We start from the raw sequence: 13,593 nt of genomic DNA, 5'->3' as shown, positions 1-13,593 counted from the left end.
CTTTTTTTTTTTTTTTACTTGTGTTAATCCACAAGTGTCATAACTTGTTATTACGCGGGTTAAAAATAAATTATTATTATTATAGCACCTAGTAAGTGCTTAATAACTGAGTTTTACTGAAGGCAGCATTTTTCTTTCCAGAAATGGTGCGAAATTATATCCCTACTAAGTCCGAGCCAAACGAAGAAGCTATCAAACAAGGGCTAAAAGCCATACAAGATGGAGATTCGGTCAGAAAAGCGGCCAAGACCCATGGAATAGCTGCTTCAACATTATTTGATCGCTTGAAGAAGTCAAAATCAGCCAACGAGACTAGTGTGGATGAAGGAATAGCCAGATCAGCCAATTTGAAACGAGGAAAGTATTCCACCCGTCAGGTTTTCACTGACGATCAAGAGGAAAAACTTAAGACTTACCTTCTTCGTTCCTGCGAACTTCACTATGGTTTGACTTTAGCACAAACTCAGAAGCTGGCATATCAATATGCAGTGAAGATGAGGGTCTCTTATCCCAAGAACTGGGATGAAAAGTGTGCCGCCACATATGACTGGTCATATGGATTTATGAAGCGTCATCCAGAGCTGAGTCTTCGGAAACCTGAGAACACCAGCCTGGCCAGGGCTTCAGGATTCAATCCCTTCAATGTAAACTCGTTCATGAATAATCTTGAAGCTTTATACAATCGGCACCGCTTCACACCTGAACGAGTGTACAACCTAGACGAAACCGGAGTAACAACTGTCATGGATAGCCCTAAAGTCATAGCGAAATCTGGTATAAAGCAAGTGGGCAGGGCCGTTGCTGCTGAGCGGGGGGAGTTAGTTACAGTGTGTTGCATCGTTAATGCCATTGGGAACACCGTCCCCCCAGCGTTTGTGTTCCCACGCGTGCACTTCAGAGAACACATGCTCCATGGAGCACCACCTGGTAGCCTTGGGTTAGCTTTCCAGTCTGGTTGGATGACTCGACCGAACTTCTTAGAAGTTATGAAGCACTTCGTCAAGCACACTCGATGCGACAAGGAGAATCCGGTGTTGCTCATCCTCGATAACCATGAAAGCCATATTTATTTGGAGGCAGTTCTATATGCAAAAGAGAATGGAGTAGTGCTTCTCACATTTCCGCCACACTGCAGCCACAAAATGCAGCCCTTAGATATATCTGTCTATGGCCCGTTCAAGGTGTATCTGAGGGCTAAGTTCGGCGAGTGGCAAACAAACCATCCACACGAAAGATTTCAAATAACTCACACCGCAAACCTAGTTGGTCAAGCTTATCCCCTAGCGTTTACTCCGAACAACATCACATCGGGCTTTTCAAAACCAGGAATATGGCCATTCTCAAGATCAGCGTTCACTGATGCAGACTTCATCGCCGCTAAGGTCTCAGACAGACCAAACACCGCTGGAGAAGTAACTGATAGGGTAGAGTCTAGGAATACTTTGGAAGCAGTTGCTGACCCTGTCCTGAATTCCTCGGCCTTAGAGCAACCACCAGGGCCCAAACATGATGTCAATCCAGAAGACATTTTTCCATTCCCGAAGGCTAAACCAAGAAAGCTAACTGTGAATAGGGCTCGAGTTGGCAAAACGAGAATTTTAACGGATACGCCAGAGAAAGAAGATCTGGAGAAAAGAGCACAAGCAAAGTCAGCAAAGAAGACTGGTAGGAAAAGAGTAAAACTGGCAAAGAGCAAGGAGCAAGAGTTGTCAACGATAAGAGAACCTTCCTCCCCTTCGGAAATCTCTTTCCATGACTCTTCAGATGAAAGCCTCCATGCAGGGTCAGACTGTGAAATACCTGAAACTGAAAGTGAAGTTTCATTCATTCCAGAAGAGATCAAGGTTGACGAATTTGTGCTAGTGAGGTTTCAGCTTAAGAAAGATTTTGTTCTTTATGCAGCAAAGATCTTGGAGACTGATATTATGAACAGGGGGTTTCAGGTTTCTTTTCTACGGAGAAAGAAAGACTCTGATCGATTTCACTTTCCTGATATTGAAGACAAGGCATCGGTGTCGTTTGAAGATGTCGTGAAGAAGCTGGAGGTGACTCGACACGGTGGAACTGCTCGGGTCCAAGCTACTTATGTTTTTGCAGGTCTTTGGTTGGATCATATCCGCTGAGTGATTTAAGTTTGATAACTATGAACCTTTTTTCTTTTCTATTTACTTTTGTATCCTATATCTGAAGAATACAGTATCTGAAAGCATGTCCGGAGCTACCCCCACACCTGTGCAAAGCTGCCCCTATATAGGGGCAGTTTCGGACATTTTGTGGACCCAGGGAAAACGTCAACTACTTAGCAGCGCTTGCATATTTTCGCTTTAACTCTGTCCAGGCTCTGTCCAAGTGGCTAAGCTATGCTGGTGCCAAATAAGAAGTCCCGATAGCGCGCACAAGCCGAAGCAGGTAACTTTGATTAAAAAGTGCACGGAGGTGCCCCAGTCTCCCCTATTACTCTTTAGTTCTATTTTTGCACTGAGGAAGATTAAGCGGAGGTCTCGACGAAATATTTGCAACATATTTTTATCAATAGCTGAAATTATCCTCTTGTTTCCTTCGTCCAATTTTCTTTTTATTTTGTTATTTCCCCACTCCATTTAATACTTTTATTTTCGCTACTTTCTATTTTATTTTTTCCATCTACTTTCCTAATTTCCATCTACTTCTATTTTCGCTACTTTCTGATATGTCTCACAGTTTTCTGCCGTAAAAGTAAAATGTGAACAAAAAATAAGTGGTTTTAAACGGACTGCGCTTTGAATTGTCACTAAAAAGGTGAGTACTTCCCTCAATTTATTTGAAAGAGTCTGTTAAATAATTATTTAAAAGGTAGTATAAATGTCTTTTATGCATTTCATATCATGTCGATGCTCAGTTTAAAAAACATAGGAAAAAATAATATCTAAAAAATCATAGGATGCTCAGTTTAAAAAAACATAGGGAAAAATAATATCTCAAAAATCACGAAGAGCGTGCAACTGAAAACAAACATTTGTTGCCACTTGAGATTATTTGGTCTTTGGTCTTAAGTGATCTCCAAAATGGATTAAAAATAATATGGAAAAAGTGTAATACAGCAGATGACTTTTTATAATACACGCTGGCCTTGGCTTCCATCGCAGTGAAACAGAACTTTTCTTAACAAAACTGTCTCTATGAAGCTAATTTACTGGCAACATCTCAAAAAGGCCGTTACGACTTTTTGAGGGGTTATGATCCACAGGCTGGAATCCGCTGGCCTAAGATGTTTGAAATGTTCTAGATCGGAGGCCATAAATCTGCTTGTCTGTTATGTTGTAAAAAAAAAATATATGCAAAATGTAAAAAAAAGAATATATAAAGAAAAAAAAGTGTGAAAAAGAGTAAAAAAAATGTCAACAAAGTGTAAACAAAAAGTGTAAAAGTGTATGTAAAAATTGAAAAAAAGTGCAAAACAAAAAGTGTAAACAAAAGGGTAAACTAGTGTAAAGACAGTGTAAAAAAGAAAACAAAGTGTAAAAAAGAATATACAAAGTGTAAAAAAGAATGATCTATAAAAAAGAATATGCAGAGTGTACGGCATAAACATAAATACACAATGTATAAATATGTATACACAGAGGCTAGAACTGAATTCCTATATTATTGGTAGAAAGGGATATTTTCGTAACTACTTTTTTCCAATTATTCAGTAAAGCGGAAACACGTTCTAAAATTGAATTTAAGTATTCCCAATAGTAGGTTTTCAATCATTACAACGCTAAACGGAGCATTATAAATCCACTGATTAAATAGCGTTGGTCCTCGTATTTTTCCTTGAGGAACTCCACTTGAGACACGCGCATATTTGGATTGGACCAATTATCCATTTTTTGTCGTGAAAGCTTTTTACATAAATAAATTAACATGCACTAAAATAAATGTGCAATGCATAACAATTTATTGACCATAATTAGAATGATATAACATATTGTCGGTGAACGTATCTGCGTTTTTGTCTTCTTAAGGGTTTCCTACAGCGTAAACGCGTCATAAAACTGAAAATGAATATTCCAGAAAAGGGTTTTTTCGTATCTGAGTGATTTTAGACCTATGATGCTCGTCATTTAGACGATCATTGTTTTGACGTCATTATTAGACGTCATTGCACGTCATTTAGACGATCATGCGTAGAGAAAAGCTAGCTACATAAAAGTGCGACAGGGTAATTAATAAAAAAAGAAAAAAACAGATGCACGAGTTCCGTTGTCCGCAGGAAGTATTTTACCTTGTCAAGTGTATGTTCTGTGAAGCCAGCATCCAGTAAAGTATTAGAAAATGAAGTATTTCTCATAGCATAAGCATAGTGTAAAGGGGTTCTCCCCCACTTATCTTTTATTCTGTCTGTTAAAGAGACTCGAGTCAATTCTGTCTCAGCACATAGTTCATCACTCAAATATCGTAAAATGTCTACTCGTTGATGCAAAACAGCTAAATGAAGGAAGCTTGTACCATCTCTCTGAAATATTAAATTATATTTGTAATAAAATTATATAATTTATATATAATAATAAAATTATATATATACAATTTATGTAATTATAATGATAGAATTAAATTATTATATAATTCAACTTGTCATTAAATTATATGTATATAGAATTTTATATAACATATTAAAAACATGCTCATGCATCTAATTTTATAGGGGGGAGGGATTTTTACTGAAGGGTGTCTAAGTTGTAAACATTTACATTTTTCTCAATTTCCTCGGGAAAAGGGTGGTTATGCACGAAGCTTATAGCATATTTCCGACGTATGGTATGATTGAGTACTTATTACGAGATAGATAAAAAAATTAAAGTAAAGTAATAAAGCATGAAAGTCTGACATCTTTGAGCAGTAATAGAACATGGGATTGGTAGCCAGTTAAGATAATTAAAGTCAATTAACCTCGACTAATTAATTGGAACTAAACATAATTTCAATTGACCATAATCAGTTCAAGTGAATATTTATATTCCTAAAATGTGGTTTTAGAATAAGCCAAAATCTTATTTTACAATATGCAAAAAGTTTCTACTAGCCAGATTTCTTATGTTTCCTTCCATTTTCATCCACGCTTTTAAATCATTTTAAGTAATGTATTTATCTATTATATTATCTTTATTTATTTTAATAATATATTATACTGTTCTTATTATTTCGCTATGAACTGAGGGTGCAGATATCAAGTTAGAAATGGATTGCCTGTTTTCAACTCGGTAAAAGATTGATTAACAAAATATTCAGGCCATATCTAGTCCGATTAGGGGGAAGGGGGTGTAATTTTTGTAAAAGTGACCGTTTTATTAATTGGGGCATCGAATGCTGCTGATCCCTGATCTTTTGTTGCTATGTGATTTCCTTCAGAATAGCCCAAAGACAGGAATGCCAACACTTTTTGACCTTAGCATCAGCGGCATCAATTTTTGAAAATGTAGCGGAAGGGGTAAATATGTTTTTCAATTGTCTAGCAGGGAATTTTTTATTTTTCAATTATATTTATTAGACAAAACAAAATAAAAAATTATTGTTAAACAATTTTATTAAACAAAAATAAAAAAAATCCATTTTTTCTTAAGAGGGGGGGGGGGGCAAAAAAACTCAGGAGGCAATTGAAGACTTTGTTTAACCAATTCATAAGTTTTGAAAAGTGAAATTTAGGTACTCTTTTACTAAACGGACTCATTTATATAGTGCTAGTTTGGTTAATGCTAATGAAATAAAGTAAAATAGGATGAATATATAATAGTTTAGAAACAAATTTGAGCAATATATTTGCACATTAGGGGGGGGGGGGGGTTTGGGCAAAGCATACCATATATTAAATACGTAACCTAACCTAACCTAGGTACCTCCCCCCTAAACCCCAAAAAAACAACAATTTATATACAGTTCTTGCCTTTGTTTATATCCCAGACGGCATTGTAAACCTGCTTTCATCACGCGTGTCGGTCTATTTCGTGACTGGTATGCATTGCCGTATATAAAAGAGTCCATTTAGTAAAAGAGTACCGAAATTTAGATGCAAGTTTAAACTACGCTGTTGCGTACCCAAGAAGAAAGAAGCCAATGCTTAAATGTTGACATATATCATCATTACATATGACAAATGCCCTGAAAGAGGGGCTGTAGCTCAGTGGTAGATCGTTCGCTTTGCATGTGAAAGGCCCGGGGTTCGATCCCCCGCATTTCAATTAAATGTAAAAAAACAAGTATTTTCAACTGAAAGTAAGGAGAAATATTAAAACTTAAACAGAACAGAAATTTTGAATTGTACGAGGGGATTGTCCCCTCTTCAGCACTCTTTACACTGAAGTTTTTCGACCTTAAATATAAGTTACTTATTGTTCTAATTAAATAACCCTTGTACTTCAGGAGTCGTTTTTAAAGAACTGGAAAAAATTTAACTTCAGCGTAAAGAGCGAGCTGTTGAAGAGGGGGCAATCCCCCTCGTATACGTAATAATTTCTGTTCGTTTTAAGTTTTAATGTCAAAATTCAGTTTTTTAGAGTTCCGGTTACTATTGAGCCGGGTCACTCCTTACTTACAGTTCGTTACCACGAACTGTTTGATATGGTTTATGCAAACCACAGTTTATAGACAGTAAGCTTATCGCAGATCATTTCTGGTCTTCGTTCTCGGTGCGAACAAAAAGCTCCTCCCACTTATTTCTGCAGCGGGATCGATGTTTCCGATTGTTTCCAACAAAGTGCATTAGTCGTAATAGCGGGTTTAGCTCAGTGGCAGAGCGTTCGCTATGCATGTGAAAGGGCCGGGGTTCGATCCCCGCAGCTCCAATTTTATAGAAGGAATTTAAGCTGTGATTTAATTGGTTTAATCCTTCAATATAAATTCTGCTACAATTCAATTAAATGTAAAAAAAAAGTATTTTCAACTGAAAGTAAGAAGAAATATTAAAACTTAAACAGAACAGAAATTTTGAATTGTACGAGGGGATTGTCCCCTCTTCAGCACTCTTTACACTGAAGTTTTTCGACCTTAAAAATAAGTTACTTATTGTTCTAATTAAATAACCCTTGTACTTCAGGAGTCGTTTTTAAATAATTGGAAAAAATTTAAATTCAGCGGAAAGAGCGAGGGGTTGAATAGGGGGCAATACCCCTCGTATAAGTAATAATTTCTGTTCGTTTTAAGTTTTAATGTCAAAATTCAGTTTTTTAAAGTTCCGGTTACTATTGAGCCGGGTCACTCCTTACTTACAGTTCGTTACCACGAACTGTTTGATATGGTTTATGCAAACTGTGCAAGTTTATCACATGTTCATACTCTGCTGATCTGTATTCTCAATATTTATGGACAAGACGATAATTTTGCCATCATCTAACAATTGATGCTCTATATTATCGACCAGCCAAATTTCGTTGCTATATTTTGCCTTGTATTTTTTTTAGATTTAAAAATATGTTGAAACAAGTCAAAATGGGAAAGCTATTTCGATTTTTACAAAGTTCAGGAATTTCTCTATAAGGAGGTCGTAGAAATATCCTAATTTCGGTTCGGTAAATGAATATAATCTGAAACTAATGAATGCAATGATATTTTACGCTTTCAATGTTACAGCTGTAGCCTTGTCGCAAAACCACATGTTTCATAGGGAAGATAAATCATACCCCAATGAATATAATATATTTTGTCAAATATAATACGGTACATCTTTTATTGTAATGTATTAAGGAATTGTTTTAAACGATTTGATATAGATAGGGTACTCGTTATAGAAATTTGAACATTTCTTTTCTTCCTAGAAAATTTAATTTCCATTTCAATGGTGCTGCTGAAACTAAAAGCCACAGTTAAGGTTTTTCATTTGTAAAGAGCAAGGAATTTCCCTTTGCAAAAAAGTTCTCAGAAAACTAACTAACGTATATATAATTATACCAATGCGTTTTGTGGGAATGACGATCTGCCTCTCCTTTACTAGCAAATATGCGAATCCAATATTATTGTTAGAGAGGTAGCTGCAACCTAGTAAAGAGTGAGCCAGAGGCCTATTTACCTAAGTAAAGAGCGAGGTGGGCACAATTTTCTATTTATTTTTGTTATTAGATTCATTTAAGTATAACTTATTTATTGTTAGTTGAGTATATTATTTATTCTCCTCATTCAAAAGGTGGTGTTGATTTCCCTGTACCTAGAGCCCAAGGTCCAGGAGGGGCCTTGGGACCTCCTCCTTCCATACCCAAGAGGGGGTTCGACCCCCCCCCCGAAATGTTGGTCTGACTCGTAAAGGTGGCGTTGATTTCCATGTACCTAGAGCCCAAGGCGGAGGAGGGGTTGGACCCCCTCCCTCCAAACCCAGGAGGGGGGACGAGTAGGGGTTCGACTCCCCCCCTACCCTCCCTAAATGTTTGTCTGACTCGTAAAAACGTAACAAAAATGGATATAATCAAATTTTTCATGCGTTTTTTATTTTTATTTGTGTAACCCCCTCTTCCCCTCCCCCCGAAAAATGTCCTTCAGTGAAACACCCCCCGAAAAAAAAAATCCTGGATACCTGGATACGGCCTTGCTAGAGCCATTTCTTTCGTTCGTTTTTTTCTGTTTTATATACAGATATCAAAAAATGAAATATTTAAAATAATTAATTACGACCATTAATAATCAACACTTATGTAAGGAAACTTTTAAGGAATTTTTTTTTTATTTTAGTATGAGTTTTGGATTTCTATTTACCATTATCAATTATAAGGGAATTATAACATTATGTTTTCTGGAAGTAAAAGAATAAGGTTTGTTTTTGTATATTTATTTATTATTAAGGCGACAATGGTGCCAATTTTTTTCCTTTTGTTCTCTCAGTCTTTTTTTCCTCTACCTCCCTCATGTTTTTAAGAGAGGTAGTAAATTGTTTATTTTACCTTATTCACAATACCGTACCCAGGGGGGGTTAGGGATTTGGACCCCCCCCCCCGAATGTTTGTCTAACTCGTAAAAACGTAACAAAAATGGATATAAACAAAATTTTTATGCGTTTTTGAGTTTTTTTGTTTACCCCTCCCCCCAAAAAGCAAAAAAATCCTTCAATAAAACACCCCCGAAAACAATCCTGGGTACAGCCTTGCTTATTCATACGTTTTATTATTGAAAAATCAAGAAAAAACCCATGCCATTCATGAATCTTGGGCTTTGTATCCATCTATAACACCATAAATTACTATGATTAGGTTTCATTTTGCAACAGGTCCAGTTTTTACTATTTTTCCATAATATGGAGAAAAGGAGTTTGGCATTTGTGCTTAGTAGTATTAATGCTTTGTGCTTAGTATTTGTGCTTAGTAGTATTAATGCTTTGTGCTTAGTATTTGTGCTTAGTAGTATTAATGCTTTGTGCTTAGTATTTGTGCTTAGTAGTATTAATGCTTTGTGCTTAGTATTTGTGCTTAGTAGTATTAATGCTTTGTGCTTAGTATTTGTGCTTAGTAGTATTAATGCTTTGTGCTTAGTATTTGTGCTTAGTAGTATTAATGCTTTGTGCTTAGTATTTGTGCTTAGTAGTATTAATGCTTTGTGCTTAGTATTTGTGCTTAGTAGTATTAATGCTTTGTGCTTAGTATTTGTGCTTAGTAGTATTAATGCTTTGTGCTTAGTATTTGTGCTTAGTAGTATTTGTGCTTAGTAGTATTAAATAGGAAAATGAAGGCTAAAACCAGTTTTATTTTGAACGAACGACTAGGAAATTAGTTATTTTAGTTCATTTCTAAGTTAGGGTGACTGCTATATTGGGGAATAAGGTAAATTGATGTCTTGACATGTTTAAAAATTAATTAAAAAAAAGCTCCAAAAAAGAAGTCTTTCAAAGTAAAGTAAAACCCTAAGACCAGCAGAAATAAATTCCTATAATAACTGAAGCTCAAAACAACCAGATATTACAATTAAAGAATAAATGAAACATAACACGAACAGAAATTAAATAAACAATCATAGCAAAAAACATACAACAGGTACTAATATAAATGAATAAATAAATCTTAAAACGAGCTTGGGATTAATATTTGCAAATCGCTTACGTTATTTCGTTTCCGGGCATCAAGTGATATTAATTAAAAAAATTTTTCCGAAAATTAAGTTTTTCAAAGAAAAGTAAAGGCTATTTTAAACTTAAGCTCAGCAGATACAAATACCTTCTAAAATTCAAACTCAAAACGACCAGAAATTACTACTAAAGAATAAATGAGACCCCAAACGAACAGAAATTAAATAAAAATTAAAAATCAAGCTTGAAGCGAAAGAATCACCACAAACAAGAGTTTGGGTATGACCTCCTTCTCTCACTGTAAAAGTCTAAAACTGGCGCTTTACTGAAAACCAATTTTATGACAAATATTTTTTTTTGTACTTAATATTGAAAATAAACATTAAAATTATAGTAACATTTTGAACTGATGACCTTTCAACAATTAATACCATTATACATTGAATATTAAGTTTAATTTATTAGCTCTTTTTAAAGTTGTTAAAGACTAATCTAGTTTCCCTGCAAACAAGTGATTGGATACTGCCTCCTTTCCTAACTGTAAATAAAAACCAAACGCCTACTGCGTCATTACGAGGGAAAGGGGTACCAGCCCAGGACGAACACCGTGCTGCCATCTATAATTGAGTCTAACGCTGACAGGTTATAACTTAGTCAAGTATTATTGATCGAGTCTAATGGGGTTAACGCCCCCTTCTTAAAGGTCAATTTATTTGTTGTTTCTAGGTGCAATGACTCTAGAACGAAGTTTGCACATGCGCATTGAGTTCTAACCACATAGACAATGAGTTTATTCACTCGAGGGGAACTGGATTTCTGAGAAATTGATTACATAATCGACTAGGACAAGAGGGGAACTAAATTTCTGAGAAATTGATTTACATAATCGGCGGGGAATTATTGATCCACGAAAGGGGAATTAAGAAACATTATGGCTTCTTTGATCTTTAGGTCTGAGGGATAAATGGTCTTCAGTGACAGAGATAAATTGATTTTATATTTTTAAATATGGTTTCTTAGGTCTTTAGGGTTAACGATAAATTAATATTCTATCGAAGCCATAATAGAGTAACCAAGAACACCTTAGAGATGAAGAGATTAACGCGGGAAATTTTTCCTGGGAATTTCAAATGTGACAGCGCAGGGATGCCAAAAAAAAGGAACACGCAGAAATTACGTTTAGGGGATTATTTGGGCGAAATCGTTTTAGACATTTTAGGGGATTATTTGGGTGAAATAGTTTGAGACATTTTAGAAGATGATTTAGGCAAAATCGTTTGAGAAATTTTAGAAGATGATTTAAGAAGATGATTTAGAAGATGATTTGGGGTGAAACTCTGTCGTCGTTATAATACACAAGCTCCATTTGAACAGTGTTGTGAGGTCCCCAACCCCAAAGAGCCCCCTACCCCAACCCCAAAGGGCCCCAAAGGCCCTCCCGGGCCCCAAAGGCCCCCAAAGGCCCTCCCGGGCCCCAAAGGCCCCGGGACCACAAAGGCCCCCCTACCCCCCAAGGACCCCCCGAGCCCCCAAAGGCCCCCCGAGGCCCTCCCTCCCTTTTTTGAATTTTTTAAAAGTTTTTTCGGAATGAGTTTTTTAGAATTAGAAATTATCTAACATTTTCCGGCTTTTTATTTAACCAGTTGGCACAGGGTTTTAGCCTAGAGTCAGAGATTAGAGTTTTATTTAGAGTTGAAGCTTAGTTTAGTTACAGTTAAGAATTTAGAGTTATACCTTAGAGTCTTAGCTCAGAGTTTTAGTCTAGAGTTCTAGTTTAGTTTAGTTTTGGTTAATAGTTAAGATTTTTAGCTTAGAGTTTTAGCCTAGAGTCTTAGCTTAGAGTTTTAGTTAGAATTTACGTTTAATTTAGTTAAAGTTAAGAGTTGAGAGCTTTAGCTTAGAGTCTTTGCTAAGAGTTTTATTTAGAGTCCTAGTGTAGTTAAGTTTTAGTTAAGAGTTTAGAGTTTTACATTAGCATCTTAGCTTAGTTTTATTTAGAGTTCTAGTTTAGTTAAGTTTTAGTTTAAAGTTTTACCATAAAGTCGTAGCTTAGAGTTTTAGTTAGAGTTGAAGTTTAGTTTAGTTATGAGCATTAGCTTAGAGTTTTTAGCTTAGAGTCTTAGCTTAGAGTTTTTGTTAGAGTTCTAGTTTAGTTCAGTTTTTGTTTAGAGTTTTAGCCTAGAGTCTTAGCTTAGAGCTTTAGTTAGAGTTGAAGTTTAGTTTAGATATAGTTAAGAGTTTAGAGTGTTTAGCTTAGAGTACTAGCTTATAGTTTTGTTAGAGTTAAAGATTAGTTTTAGTTATGGTTAATAGTTTAGATTTTTGACATAGACTCTTAGATTAGAGTCTAGACATTATTCTTGTTTAGTTTAGTTATAGTTAATAGTTTAGTGTTTAATGTTGTACTATTACCTTAGAGTTTTAGTTAGAGTTGAAGTTTAGTTTAGTTTACTATATAGTTTTAGCTTAGAGTCTCAGCTTAGAGTTTTAGTTAGAGTTGAAGTTTTTATTTAGTTATATTTAAGAGTTTAGAGTTTTAGTTAGAGTTCTAGTTTAGTTTAGCTGTTGTTAAGAGTTTTGAGTTTTAGCTTTGAGTCTTAGCTTAGAGTTTTTGTTAGAGTTGGATTTTAGTTTAGTTATAGTTAAGAGTTTAGAGTTTTAGCTTAGAGTAATAGCCTAGAGTTTTTGTTAGAGGTCTAGTTTAGTCTAGTTTAGTTTTAGTTTAGAGTTTTACCTTAGAGTCTTAGCTTAGACTTTTAGTTAGAGTTGAAGTTTAGTTTAGTTTTAGTTAAGAGTTAAGATTTTTACCTTGGAGTCTTAGATTCGATTTATAGTTGTTGTTATTGATTAGTTCCGTTTGAGTTAAAAGAGTTAAGTTTTATCTTGGAGTCTTAGCTTAGAGTTTTAGTTAGAGTTCTAGTTTAGTTTAGTTATATTTAAGAGTTTAGAGTTTTACCTTAGAGTCTTAGCTTAGATTTTTAGTTAGGGTTGAAGTTTATTTTAGTTGTAGTTTAGAGTTTTTACCTTAGATTCTTATCTTATAGTTTTACTTAGGGCTCGATTTTATTTTTTTTATATTTATTAGTTTATATTTTTAAAACAGAGTATTATCTTATATTTTATTTATATTTCTATATTATTTTATTTTTATTTAATAGTTTATATGTTTAGATTAGAGTGATAGATTAGAGTTATAGTTAGAGTTGAAGTTTAGTTTAGTTTTACTATATAGTTTTAGCTTAGAGTCTTAGCTTAGAGTTTTAGTTAGAGTTGAAGTTTTGTTTAGTTATAGTGAAGAGTTTCGAGTTTTAGCTTTGAGTCTTAGCTTAAAGTTTTAGTTAGATTTCTAGTTTAGTTTAGCTATAGTTAAGAGTTTGGAGTTTTAGCTTTGAGTCTTAGCTAGAGCTTAAGTTAGAGTTGAAGTTTAGTTTAGTTATAGTTAAGAGTTTAGAGTTTTAGCTTAGAGTCATAGCCTGGAGTTTTTGTTAGAGTTCTAGTTTAGTTTAGTTTTAGTTTAGAGTTTTACCTTATTGTCTTAGCTTAGAGTTTTAGTTAGAGTTGAAGTTTAGTTTAGTTATAGTTAAGGGTTTAGA

General features: G+C 34.8%; 1 protein-coding gene across 1 annotated transcript in view; it reads right to left on the bottom strand.

Moving 5' to 3' along the window:
• Positions 1-2,651: 2,651 nt before the first annotated feature.
• Positions 2,652-13,593, bottom strand: part of LOC148947929 (uncharacterized) — a 131,805-nt gene continuing 120,863 nt past the window's right edge. Inside the window, exons 4-5 of the mRNA XM_089096045.1 lie at positions 4,250-4,480; positions 2,652-2,810 (exon numbers count right to left, since the gene is read on the bottom strand). Coding sequence (XP_088952171.1) covers positions 2,652-2,810; positions 4,250-4,480 — 390 coding nt within the window. The remainder of the gene's footprint in view (positions 2,811-4,249; positions 4,481-13,593) is intronic.

Source organism: Artemia sp. Qi Xiang Cuo, chromosome 10, assembly GCF_049724085.1.
Source record: "Artemia sp. Qi Xiang Cuo chromosome 10, ASM4972408v1, whole genome shotgun sequence".
In the NCBI taxonomy this organism is placed as follows: domain Eukaryota; kingdom Metazoa; phylum Arthropoda; class Branchiopoda; order Anostraca; family Artemiidae; genus Artemia; species Artemia sp. Qi Xiang Cuo.
The sequence above is the reverse complement of the archived record's forward strand: the minus strand, read 5'-3'. Positions and strand labels throughout refer to the sequence as shown.